This window comes from Globicephala melas, chromosome 5 (assembly GCF_963455315.2).
Source record: "Globicephala melas chromosome 5, mGloMel1.2, whole genome shotgun sequence".
Classification (NCBI taxonomy): domain Eukaryota; kingdom Metazoa; phylum Chordata; class Mammalia; order Artiodactyla; family Delphinidae; genus Globicephala; species Globicephala melas.
The window spans coordinates 102,816,572-102,829,699 of NC_083318.1; the positions used below are offsets into that span (position 1 = coordinate 102,816,572).

General features: G+C 38.1%; 1 protein-coding gene across 3 annotated transcripts in view; it reads left to right on the top strand.

Moving 5' to 3' along the window:
- The window catches only part of ARHGAP24 (Rho GTPase activating protein 24), a 422,684-nt gene extending 409,556 nt beyond the window's left edge, over positions 1 to 13,128 (top strand). For all 3 annotated transcript variants that reach the window (XM_030846995.3, XM_030846996.3, XM_030846999.3), the window contains 2 exons: positions 4,437 to 5,511; positions 10,329 to 13,128. In XM_030846995.3, the coding sequence (XP_030702855.1) occupies positions 4,437 to 5,511; positions 10,329 to 10,572 (1,319 nt within the window). In that variant the 3' untranslated portion in view covers positions 10,573 to 13,128. The remainder of the gene's footprint in view (positions 1 to 4,436; positions 5,512 to 10,328) is intronic.

Below are 13,128 nucleotides of genomic sequence, written 5' to 3' on the forward strand. Positions count from 1 at the left end.
TTCACTGCAGCACTATTTACAATAGCCAGGACATGGAAACAACCTAAATGTCCAACAGTAGATGAAAGGAAAAAGAAAATGTGGTACATATAAACAATGGAATATTACTCAGCCATAAAAAGGGACGAAATTGGGTCATTTGTAGAGATGTGGATGGACCTAGAGTCTGTCATACAGAGTGAAGTAAGCCAGAAAGAGAAAAACAAATATTGTATGTTAACGTATATATGTGGAATCTAGAAAAATGGTACAGATGAACCTATTTGTAGGGCAGGAATAGAGACGCAGACATAGAGAATGGACATATGGACACAGGGCGGGGGGAAGGGAGGGTGCGACGAATTGGGAGTTTAGGTTTGAGATAAATACACTACGTAAAATAGATAGCTAGCGGGAACCTGCTGTATAACACAGGGAGCTCAGTTCGGTGCTCCATGATGACCTAGATGGGTGGGATGGTGGGGGTGGGGGGGAGGTCCAAGAGGGAGGGTATACGTATAGCTGATTCACTTCATTGTACAGCAGAAACTAACAACATTGTAAAGCAATTTTACTCCAATAATAAATAAGTAAATAAATAAATCCAGCAGCTGAAATATAGTTGGACAAGTACATGATTTGCAGTGAGAAGATGAAGAAGCATCATATTTCAGCCTGGTCACTTATCATCTGTGTGTCCCTGGGCAGAACTGTAACCTCTCTGAACCTCAATTTTCTCATCTGAAAAATGTTAAGTCCTATCTCACAGCCTTCTGAGAAAATTTAGAAGATGTAAGTGAAACATTTCCACCTAACACAGTTTCACAAACTCTAACACACACAGGAATAATCTGGGAATATTGCTGAAATTCTGATTCAGAAGGTCTGTCTGTGGTGGGTCCTCTATGCTCTGCTATTGCTACTATTTTGTTATCGTTGGTGTCATCTGGGGGCTGGTTAGAAATGTAAAATCTCATGCCCCACTCAGTATTTACATTTTAACAGAATCTCCAGATAATTTGTATGAACATTAATGTTTGAGCAGCACTGGCCAGCATCAGACCTAACAAACTGCAGATTCCTAATCTAAATATGTTAGAAGTTTTGAATCATTACAGAAGTGTGAAGGATATAGATGAATATAACACATATTTTCCTATTCAGAATTTGACTATAAATTATATTTAGAGCCAAATCTTGCCCAGGTGTTGCTTTAAGCTAATGAGTGGCCTCATCCCAAGTCAAGCTTCTACTCTCTGACAGCTACTAGAAGCTATTTCAGTAGATATCTTCATTGTCAAAAGCACTTATCATTTTCTTCACCAAATTTATTTAAGTATTTTAAATAATATTACCTTTACTAACTAAAATTTGTTTCCCTGTATTTATTTATCAGAGACTACTCTTAGGAGCTTTTATCAACACGGTAAAAGAAACACAGTTAACACACCACATTAATATAGTTCAAGCCAAAGCAAAGATGATTAATGCTTTCATGAGCCTACACTGCTTTATTGTGGGTATATGAATAAAATTCTTAAAAAGATTCTTAGGGGGTTGGGACACCTAAAGTTGTGAAACTAATTTAGAAGCCTAGTTAGTGGTGGTGGCCTATTTTAAGGGGTGGGAGCAGCCCAGCATGTAAGTCAGTGAGGAATATGTGAAAATATATTTTGAGATTTTAGTTAATATGCCATAAAACCTGATAAATCCACCAATTTTTAGAAAGAATATTACTGCTTTTTATGATAGATTAGCCTTTCTATCCACTGTTGTCTGAGTTATTTTTACTATCTGAAACTTGTAAGGTATTGATTTCTAATCATACTTTACAGTGAATAATATAAATATAAGGATCAAATGAGAACCTTAGCATTTTCATTTGTGTAAGAGAATTATTTTCTTTCTTGAAGGTCTTCTCTTTGTTTAAAATGCCCTGAAGTGTTGATATTTCTTTAGAGCAGATTTGCTATTGGCAAATTCTCTGTTTTTGTTTAGCTAGGAATGTTTTATTTGTCCCTCATTTTTGAAACATAGGTTTGCTGGATAATATAATTCTGGCAATGAGAATGATGAAAAATCAGCTGATAATCTTATTGAGAATCCATTATACATGAGTTGGTTATCTCTTGCTGTTCTCAAGGTTCTCTTTAAGACAGTTTGACTATGATGGATCTAGGTCTGGATCCTTTTGCATTTAGCTTGCTTGGAATTTGATGAGCTTCTTGAATGTGTAGACTCATATTTTTCATCAAATTTCTTCAAATTCCAGCAACTCTTTCTTCAAATATTCTTTCTGCTCATTTCTCTTTCTACTCTCCTCCTGGGATACCATTACGCCTATGCTGGTATGCTTGATGGTGTCCCACAGGTCTCTGAAGCTCTGCTCATTTGTCTTTATTCCTCTTCCTTCTGTTCCTCAGACTGGGTAACCACAGTTGTCTTCAGGTATGCTGATTCTTTCTTCTGCCTGCTCAAGTCTGCTGTTGATCCCCTCTACTGATTCTTTTCATTTCAGTTATTGTACCTTTCAACTCCAGAATATCTATTTGATTCTTTTCTACACTTTCAAGCTCTTTATTGATATTTGGTGAAACATTATTCTCACTTTCCTTTGGTTCCTTCATTTATTAGAAAACATTTAAAATAGCAAATTTAAAGTCTTTGACCAGTGAGTACAGTGTCTGGGTTTCCTCAGAGTCTGTTTTTTTTTTCCTTTTTTTTCCTTGTATATGGGCCATGCTTTGTTTATTTTTTGCATGTAGCATTATTTTTTTGAAAACTGCATGTTTTTTAAATAATATAATAATATGGGAACTCTGGATATCAGATTCTTACCCTCTCTTTGTTGTTTTTGCTGTTTGTTGTTTGGTTTTTTAGTGAGTTTTCTGAAATAATTCTCTAAAGTCTATATTATTCGTCATCCGTGGCCACTGAAGTCTCTGCTTGGCTTAGTTAGTTGTCAGCTAAGGATTGAACAAAGATTAAAAGACTAGAGCTAATAAGTTTCCCAGTCTTTACCAAGACACTCTGTGTTCATATTGGGGCAAACTTTCAACACTCAGCCAGGAAGGTTACAACTCTGCTTTAGCATTCAGATCCTTTTTGTGCAGAGCCTCAAGATCAGTCAGAGGTGAGAGCTTGGGGACTTCTCAGTTCTTTCCTGAGCATGCATATAGCCCTAGGCATGCACAGAACCCTAAGCATGCATGTAATCTTCTAAATTCTCAGGAATAAAGCAGAGCTTTTCAACACCTCCTTTGGAAGTCTCTTTCCTCAGATTTTCCTTCTAAGCTTTTTGTTTAGCCTATTGTTTGTCTTCAACAGTTATCCACTTGCTTTAGGCAAACATGATTTTAAATGAAAGAGCCCCTAATTGTTTTTGACAAATGGCCTTGAGAAAGTGTTGCTCACCCTGGTCAAATTCTTATTTAGATAAAATGAAGACAAGCCTCTTGAGTGGCGTCTTCCAGGGAACCACCAAACAAGTAAAATAATGACAATTCTTTGGGAATGGGACTTTGAAGGATTTCCATCCCTGCTTTTCCCATTCCAGTGGCTGCCAGACTGCTGGTTCCCACTGTGATTGTGGGCTGTTGGTTTTCAAGGCCACTGCAGAGAGGAGGATAGGAATAGGATGAGTTAAAATACCACAGTGCTTGCTGTTCTGTACCAAGATTCAATGATTTTTTTTTTAATAAACACTCTCCAGATTACAACAAGCCTTTAATTTCCAAAGTTCTGCAAATGATGATTCAGAATATTTTTGTCAGTTGCTTTTATGGAGGAGAGGATTCTTGTAGGTCTTTATTATACCATTTTGGCTAATGTCACTTAAAATGCCCTGAAGGTTTTGAATGCTGAGCAAAAGTTGTATGGAACTTCATTGTCTTGCTATATTATAAAGACAGACCATATATCCACTAGAGATTTTATAGGGTTCCACTTTGAGATGCCACTACAAATGTCTTGATAGTTTGAGGCAATTGTCTGATGAGAGATAACAGTGACTTCCTCAAAGAAAGGTTTTTCCTAATTAAATGTCAAACTTCCAAGAAATGTGTGACAATGAAGAGGCTGGTCTTTGGAACTAATTAATTCTGGGTTCAAGCCCTGCATTTTCTCCTTAATAGCTTTGGGATGCTGATCAAGTTATTTAACTTTCATAAGACAGTGATAGATAGAACAGTATCTATTCATAGATTTTTTTTTTAAATCCAACTACACTAACAAAAGTAAAGTGCTTGGTATAGTTCATGTTAAATGCTCAAGAAATTTTAGCAGTTAATATTGCTATAGATAATATTGCTATTATCATCATTAAGAATATAGTTTGGCACTGCTAATAATAATCCTGAATGTTCACCTGAACTCTTTAATAACTCTTTAAGAGTCACATTCAAAATAAGAAATAAAACTGTTTCACTCATACTATTTTGTTTTCTGTGCAATTCCAGGCACTGTGGTGGTCCAACAGTTGATGTCAATGATGATTAGCAAACACGATCGCCTCTTCCCCAAAGATGCAGAGTTGCAAAGCAAGCCCCAGGATGGAGTGAGCAACAACAACAATGACCTTCAGAAGAAAGCCACCATGGGTCAGCTACAAAACACGGAGAACAATAATACCAAGGACAGTCCTGGAAGACGGTGCTCTTGGGACAAGTCTGAGTCTCCCCAGAGAAGCAACATGGATAACGGATCCCCCACAGCTCTATCAGGCAGCAAAACCAACAGCCCAAGGAATAGCGTTCACAAACTGGATGTCTCTAGGAGCCCCCCTCTCATGGTCAAAAAGAATCCCGCCTTCAATAAGGGCAGTGGGATAGTCACCAATGGGTCCTTCAGCAGCAGTAATGCAGAAGGACTTGAGAAAGCCCAAACCACTCCCAATGGGAGCTTACAGGCCAGAAGGACCTCTTCCCTGAAGGGGTCTGGTACCAAAATGGGCACCCACAGTGTACAGAACGGAACGGTGCGGATGGGCATTTTGAACACAGATACCCTCGGGAACCCCGTGAATGGTCGCAGCATGAGCTGGCTGCCCAATGGCTACGTGACCCTGAGGGATAACAAGCAGAAAGAGCAAGCTGGAGAGTCGGGCCAGCACAACAGACTCTCCACCTATGACAACGTCCACCAACAGTTCTCCGTGATGAGCCTTGACGACAAGCAGAGCATCGACAGTGCTACCTGGTCCACTTCCTCCTGTGAAATCTCCCTCCCTGAGAACTCCAACTCCTGCCGCTCCTCCACCACCACCTGCCCGGAACAAGACTTTTACGGTGGGAACTTTGAGGACCCCGTTTTGGATGGGCCCCCACAGGACGACCTTTCCCACCCCGGGGACTATGAAAACAAAAGTGACCGGAGGAGTGTGGGTGGTCGAAGTAGTCGTGCCACCAGCAGCAGCGACAACAGTGAGACCTTTGTTGGCCACACCAGCAATCACAGTGCACTGCATAGTTTAGTGTCCAGCCTGAAGCAGGAAATGACCAAACAGAAGATAGAGTATGAGTCCAGGATAAAGAGGTGAGGAAAATCTGGAGCCCCAAACTGCCAGAGAGGGTGTGATAGCCTCCTAATATGAGACAGGCTCACCCAGAGGGTAAATATGCTGACTCCAAAGTCAGAGACTGGGTAGCTTCACCATTTGTAAGCTGTGGGACTTTGGGAAAGCTCACTTCATCTCTGTGAATCTCAGCTCCCTAATGTGAACATTTTAAATTCTAGCAGTATCTACCACAAAAGCATGTAAGAAATCATTGCACATTGTCCCTGGCACAGAGCAGTTGTTCAGTAATACTATCTCTTGTCAATAAATGTGTGGATTTGTGTTCGAGGGCTGGGGAGAGGAGCGGAAGGGGATGAATGCAGAACAAGGAGTCTGTTCTCATAGGAAGAGGATGAAATGAGGATAAAGAGAAGTTGGAGAAATAAACAGATCTTTATTGTTCATTTTTTCCTTTGCTGAATGCTGGGAGAGTGTCTGTTCTCTCCCAAGCTCAGACCCAGACCCCAAGGATTCAGCAGTGGATAAAACAGACAAAAACTCAGCCCTCATGGAGCATGCTTCCATTCCACTGGAGGAGACAGATAAATAAGTAAAATAGATCTCATGCTAAGTAGAAGACTAAAGCAGGGAAGAGGGGTAAGAAGTGTTGGTGAGGGGTAATTCTAAGTGTAGGGCCTTATAGGAGGTTAAAGAGGCAGCTACGCAGATGCCTGGGAGGAGTGGAAATGCCGTGAGATGGAATAAGTGAGGAGCTCAGAGAGGTACCTTAGAGCTTTCAGGATCATCTTAAGTCTTTGGCTTTTACTCTGGGATTGGAATCCAGGGAGGTTTCTGAGAAAAGTGATGGCATGAAGTGTATTCATATGGACAATGGAAATTGTAGCCTAAGTGGGGAGCAAAACATATGAATTATAAGGAAGCAGTTGTGCTGAAACCTAATTGATAGCAGTTGACGTCTTCTCATAAGTTGACCAAGGTGGCGATGGCTTAGCAACTTCAGAGAAGCAACCTGGGCAAGACATGGGCTATTGGCTGAGCATCCTGTGTTGACAGTACCCCTGACTGCCAGATGCTCCATCATCTTGAAAGGCAGGAATACAGAGAATGGAGCCCAGGATTCACAAATACAACCTTGTGCTGGAAACCTGAACATCAGCACACCCCGTGATTTCACCAAGGTCACAGAATTACAAAACTGATTGTTTTTATGTTCTCCTTTCAGTGTAGTATAAGGGAAAGACACTGCACTCTCAAGAGAAGGCCTGAGGCTCAGTTTAGCCTGAAGTAGCCCCTCTAGTGGCCTCAGTCCCAGTCCCAGACTGTGCCTTAGTAGACCCCTTCTTGTTTAGGGTCCTCATAGTTTGTGAACCTCAGTCTTTGTCCTGCTTCAAATGCTTCCATGGCTCCAAACCCCACGTGGTTTCATTTTTATATATAAAGTTGACCTTAATGTATTTTAATGTTTCCCATCCATTTATCAATTATCAAGCAAAAAGATGTATTTTTAAGAGCTATGGTAAAGTAAATATTAAAAAAATACTTCTCATATGTTAGATTGAAAAAATTACTTTCTTGGAAACAGAAACTTGGTTTGAATTTTCCTATATAATGCTAAGTGACAGGAGGTTTAAATAAGAAGAAAAATGGAGTCATCATCTTATAAGGCTACTCTTCATTCTGAATGTAGTTTTTGGAACCACTGGCTACCAAATCTCTGAATTGCTGCCAAGGCATGATGATAAATTAGCACTTAGCACTGAGAAGCAAGAGATAACACTTGAAACTTACCTTAGGATAGGAATACATTATTCTGAATGGTTGCAGATGTACAGGTTCATTTATGAGAACATTGGTGCTACATTTATGTTCTGAGTCTATGGTGCATTTTAGAGACATTGATAAAATAATAGAAGCTTCCAACAGAATGTCATTCATTGGCCTCTTTCACTGTAGCATTTTTACCCATGTGACAGGCAAAGGGAGAGGTCCATGATAAAGTAGGGCAAAGGAGCTGCCACATGACCAAGCCACAGAAATATAAGAAGTAACTGTTCTAGTTAATTCTTGATCATTCCTGTTTAGAATTATACATTTGTCTTGCAATTCCTTTTTAACTCTACCCTACAAGTATTAAGGATAGATAGATGATAGATGATAGATAGATAGATAGATAGAGACAGATAGATAATAGATACGTACATATATACACACATACATACATACATCCCTAGAGAGATAGAAAGATGATAGAGAAATAGATACTATACTTTATCTATCATTGATATGTAATATTTTTAGTTTTTAAACATGTGAGTTTGATGTTATTCCCTCCCCCCTCACCTTCTCCCTTTATCATATTGTGGTCAGAAAAATTCATTTGTATGATATCAATTATTTGGTCTTGTAAGAAGTATTTATTAACTTATTATTGGTTTGGGATTGTATATATGACCAATAGATCAAATCTGTTAATCAAGCTGTTCAAATCTTCTACATTTCTCCTAATTTTCATCAGATAGAGCTATAATTTCTAAGAAAGTTATCTTAAAATTTCCTAATTTTTGTGGATTTATCTATCTTTATAATTTTGTTATATTTTATATTGAATAACTTGAAACTATACAGCTAGATGAATAAAAGTTCAGAATTGTTTATATCTCCCTGATGAATTGATCCTTTTATCATAAAGTAATGGTAATAATGCTTTTTGCCCAAAAATATTTCTTCTCATATTAATATTGCTATATAATTTTTATTTTGATTAATAACGTTCTGCTATATATTTCCATTAACTTTCGAACTTTATGTTTCATTATTTGAAGACATATTTTTTTCAATTCTGGAGTATTTTTATCCATCACCATTTTTGTTTATTTCATCTCCCCATTTTCTCAATTTTCTGTCTCTCCAACCCTTATTAAAGTATGTTGGCCCTTCTTAATCCATTCTCCATCTCTGTTAGCTTCTCTTTCTTATATTACATTTTCATCTTTTTTCATTACGTGAGGAATTCTGGGTAATTTTTCCTCAGAGCTGTTTTCTCATTTATTTATTTTCTCTTCTGATTAATTCTGTCACCACTCAGCCCATGAGTAGAGTTTTTGTATTCTCTTTGTCATAAAGAAAATTGATGTTCCAAGCTCTCAGTTGAATCACTTTCAGCCTTCTGCCTCTTTTATACTGGAGATCTCCTCCTCCCCATGAGCAAAATAAAAACCTAGTCACAGCTTCCAGGGCTTCTATCCAGGAACAATACCCCTCATGTGCTTCCATTTACTGTTCTAAATTTGAGTTTCTTCCTTGGTTCTGATAACCTCAAGATGCTCTTTTATTTCTTTTAACCTTGCTATGTATTTAAAAAATATTTTTCTTATATATTTTTCCAGCATTGATCTGTGCTTACAGTGGGAGGGGTTTCTTCTGTTTTCAACCTAGTCTAGATTCTTGGAAGTTTCATATGAGTGCCTGTTATGTAAAATGCATTAGTATATTTTTAAAAGGTGTCTTCCTTGGTATTTAAGCTTGAGTTTCTTCCAGCTTTTTTAGTTCTAAAATAAATAGCTTTAGAAAGAAAAGAGAATGTATCGTAAAATAATTCTGGGTAACAACCAGCACACTACCAAGTTTTTATGTAAAAAATGTGATCATGTGGTCAAAATGGCCTTCTAAACTGATTATAGAATGTGACTTTTTAAAAAATTCTAGTTTCTTACAAAGGGAGAGCAGATTCATCTTTAAGTGTTCTTATGATTATCTGGATGAAATATCAACATATGGGACTCATTATTTCAAAACAGAAAAATAATTGAGATTTTAATTTGAAAATTATTAAAATAATCAGATTTCTGAGAGCTACCTGTGCATTAGCCTTTCATATTTCAATAGTATGTCAAATTCAAACATACTCCTGGGACTTTAGCTCAGAATAGGAGAAATTAAAATGTCAGCCATTACCAAAACACATCATCTAATAATCAAGTGCTTACTATTCCTCCTTGAACAACAGCAATAATAAATTATGTTTTGGAACTTAGTGATTATTGGGAAAACTCTGTTTATAGGAAATTATCTAAAATTATACAGTTATCCAAAAGAATGTAGCTATCAACCTATAAAAATATAACTCTAGAGATCTTAAGATATATTAACTTGGAAGGCAGTGAGAATTTTAGATAGTAGGCTACTTAGGTGGACTCCACTGTCACAGAATGTCAGATGAATTACTTATTCAATACATGTAATCTCTACCTCTCTTGTTACTTACTATACGGTGACTGCTGTTAATACCACTTTTATATGATGGGACTCTATATGTCCAAGAGAAGCCCATTCTTAGCAGTTGACTTAACCTTTCTAACAAAGACATTTTCACTATCATTCTTTTTCCTTTGATAGAAAGCAAAAATAATTGTCCTTTTTTTCTTCCAACTTTATCAGACTCCCTCCCCCTTTCTTTTAGTAAAGCCAGATTTACGTAATGATTCAGGAAGCTTTGTGGTTTAGGTTGCCTCCTACTTCTGCCATTCTGTGCTCCATGACATTGGTCTCTGACTTCTTTTTGCCAAAATTCATTAATTCACTATCAAATGACAATGAAGTGCATTCAAGAGAGGTCTGGGGGTCTCAACAAAATGATAGTAAATCATGTTAGGAATCAGTAAAAAAAAGAATATATATACACCTTTTAATCCATGGACCTTGCTTCATTGATTTGAAAGGCTCAATCTAATTTCCTAAACATTGCAGAGACAGTTTAGGAAATATTTTTTAGCCCTTTTGAATTTCAAATTAATAAAATTGCTTTATGTCTTATTCCTTCCCCCACCCTTTGTAGCTTAGAACAGCGAAACATGTCTTTGGAAACAGAAATGATGAGCCTCCACGATGAACTGGATCAAGAAAGGAAAAAGTTCACAATGATAGAAATCAAAATGCGAAATGCCGAGCGAGCAAAAGAAGATGCAGAGAAGAGAAATGACATGCTTCAGAAAGAAATGGAGCAGTTTTTTTCCACATTTGGGGAGCTGACAGTGGAACCCAGGAGAACCGAGAGAGGAAACACGATATGGATCCAGTGAGGCTGATTTCTCCCACTGTCTCCAGTGGCTCTGGGGAAGACTCTGGGGGTTCTGGTGGGAATATTATATAGGATCAGGTGGCTGGTCACCTGGCTGTACAGAGTTCTAACTGGGGAAGACATATCATTTACAGACATTGCCCATTCATATCTGCAATGTGTACCAAAGTTGTATCATGCCCCATAATGCTACTGTCAAGTGTTACAACTGGATATGTGTATATAGAGTAGCTTTTAAAAAGTAAACTAAAAATGAGAAACATATCTCAATAATTATTTTATTGCAAGTCTTGTATTTAAAATGTTAAATCAGTATGTCATTGCAGTTTAGCTTGCTTTCAAGCTTCACCCCTTGCACTTAAGCTATTTTTGGCATTGTGTTATCATCAGCTTATTTTATAGATCAATATTTTTATTTCCCCTTTTGCTGAGGAAATGAAAATAAGCAGATATATAAATATATATAAGATGAGTTATTAAAATCAAAAAGAATACTTTGTGGCTGTGCTGTTTGTGCCAATGGACCTTGCCATGACCAAAAAGAGAAATGTAAATAATTTTATAAATTACGGTAGAATCACCAGGAACCTTTGAATTGCTCTGTAAATTCTGCCCTTGACACTGCTCAGTTTTCTTGGTGAGATGCTTTGACACAGGAGATTTTGGACCATGTAAAAAAGTCCCCTCCTCAAGCCCCCTGGTCTGCCTTGCCCATTCCACAGATGTATGTCTCCTATGCAGGATGCACCTTAGACGGAAAGCATGTTTTTTTTAAAAAAGAGCATTTAAGCAGTCATGCCTTGAATTACTCTGTCCTTCTACTGGATGGTTATGAGGGAGATTCTTCCTGCCATTGGGAAGTTGAAGAACAATGCTGGCTAACCAGTGCCTACATTGAGCACGTGTCCTCTACTCCAACCCCGGCCCCCCACCTCCCCACCCACAACGCAAACAGTGAAATAGTATTACCGTGTCTCTCTCAGTTAAACTGCTAGAGTGTGTGCCATATATTCTGCTTTCACTCAGTCCGGCTGCTCTGTTGTCATCTAGGATTCTTTCAGCACAACAGAGGGTAAAGGCAGTTTGCAGCAAGAGGGAACTGATGCAGGGGAAGGGGGCCAGAAGGAGGAGGAGACAAGATTGGAAGAAACTATTTTGCTTCTAATTTGTACAGTATTCTCCCCTGTCAAAAACATTTATTCACAATAAATTTAAAATGTGAATCTTTAAAGGTCCAGTTTTGATAAATTTGTGAACATCAGTAATGATAACTTTCTGGAGAAGCCCAGGGCTTCTAATTTCATCTTTTCTCAGATAATCTGCCAGAGACTGAGAAAAATTCACAGTTCGATGAGGCAATGATCGAAATAAATCTTTGTCACGCTAGAACAGAAAGTCACAAAAGGTAAAATTGGAAATAAATACTACTGGAGTTTATGGGATTCATGTTGTTTGAAGGTTCTATGTTTGTATTTATTTTCAAGGGGACAGTAGACTTTACAGAGTTCATTCTTGTCACTGTGCTGCTTTTGTTTATATCCTTACACAGAGCAAGCTTACGTGGTCCTTTGGTATCAATACCTTCTTTATCTTTAGTTCCCTTTTCTCTCTCTTTCCAATTCTTTAACAAGATACTCCCACCTGGGTATCCTAAAGGAAATTCAAGCTCAAAATGTGTAAAAATGATCTCAATAGCTCTCTCTACCTTTTCATCTTTTCCCAGTCCCTGTCTTTGTTGACAAAAACCTCAGACTCATCCAGGGAGCTGTATGATACAATAGTAAAAATCAAAGGCTATGCAGTCAAACTGCCTGTGTTCACATTTTCTCCAATTTGCCAGCTGTTGCTGAATTTTCTATGCATCCTTTTTTACATCTGTAGAATGGGAATAATAAAAGTACTGCTCTCACAGATTTGTTAAGTGGTTTCAATGAGGTAGCTTGTATTAGGCTGAGAACGGCACCTAGTACACAGGATGGACTCCATAAATGTTAACTCTGATTTTTCTCTACTCTGCCCTCTTCTTCACTTTTAAATTCACTCACCAAGTACTGTTTAGTCCACCCATCCTCACCTTTTTCATCTGCTCTCTTTGATCAGTTTCTCCACATCTCTCAAAGAAAGCATCGCACCCAGCCACTTGTGTTCCAATATCTCTCCTCCACTTTCATTTGCAGACTGCCCTTTCTAAGTCACTCTTCTGATCATATTGTAGCCTTGCTAATAACATTCAAATGCCCTTCACACAGTGTATACGACTCTAACCTGAGTTTCATTCTCATCTCCTGCCACTTCCCCCCACGCCTGCCATGCTATTTCATGCCTCTGGAACTTTCCACCTCCTATTATTGTGCCCATCTTGATTGCCTTCCTTCTATCTAGCACACTCCTACCATGTTTTGTTTTGTTTTGTTTGCCAAATCAAATGTCAGCTCCTCTATGGCGCTTCCTAGGATCTCAATGCAGAGTGAGTTACCTTTTGTGCTCCCAATTTGGGTATATCTCTTTTAGCCTTTCCCATGTCTGATTATTTTCTTCACCAAGTCAAGAAGCACCA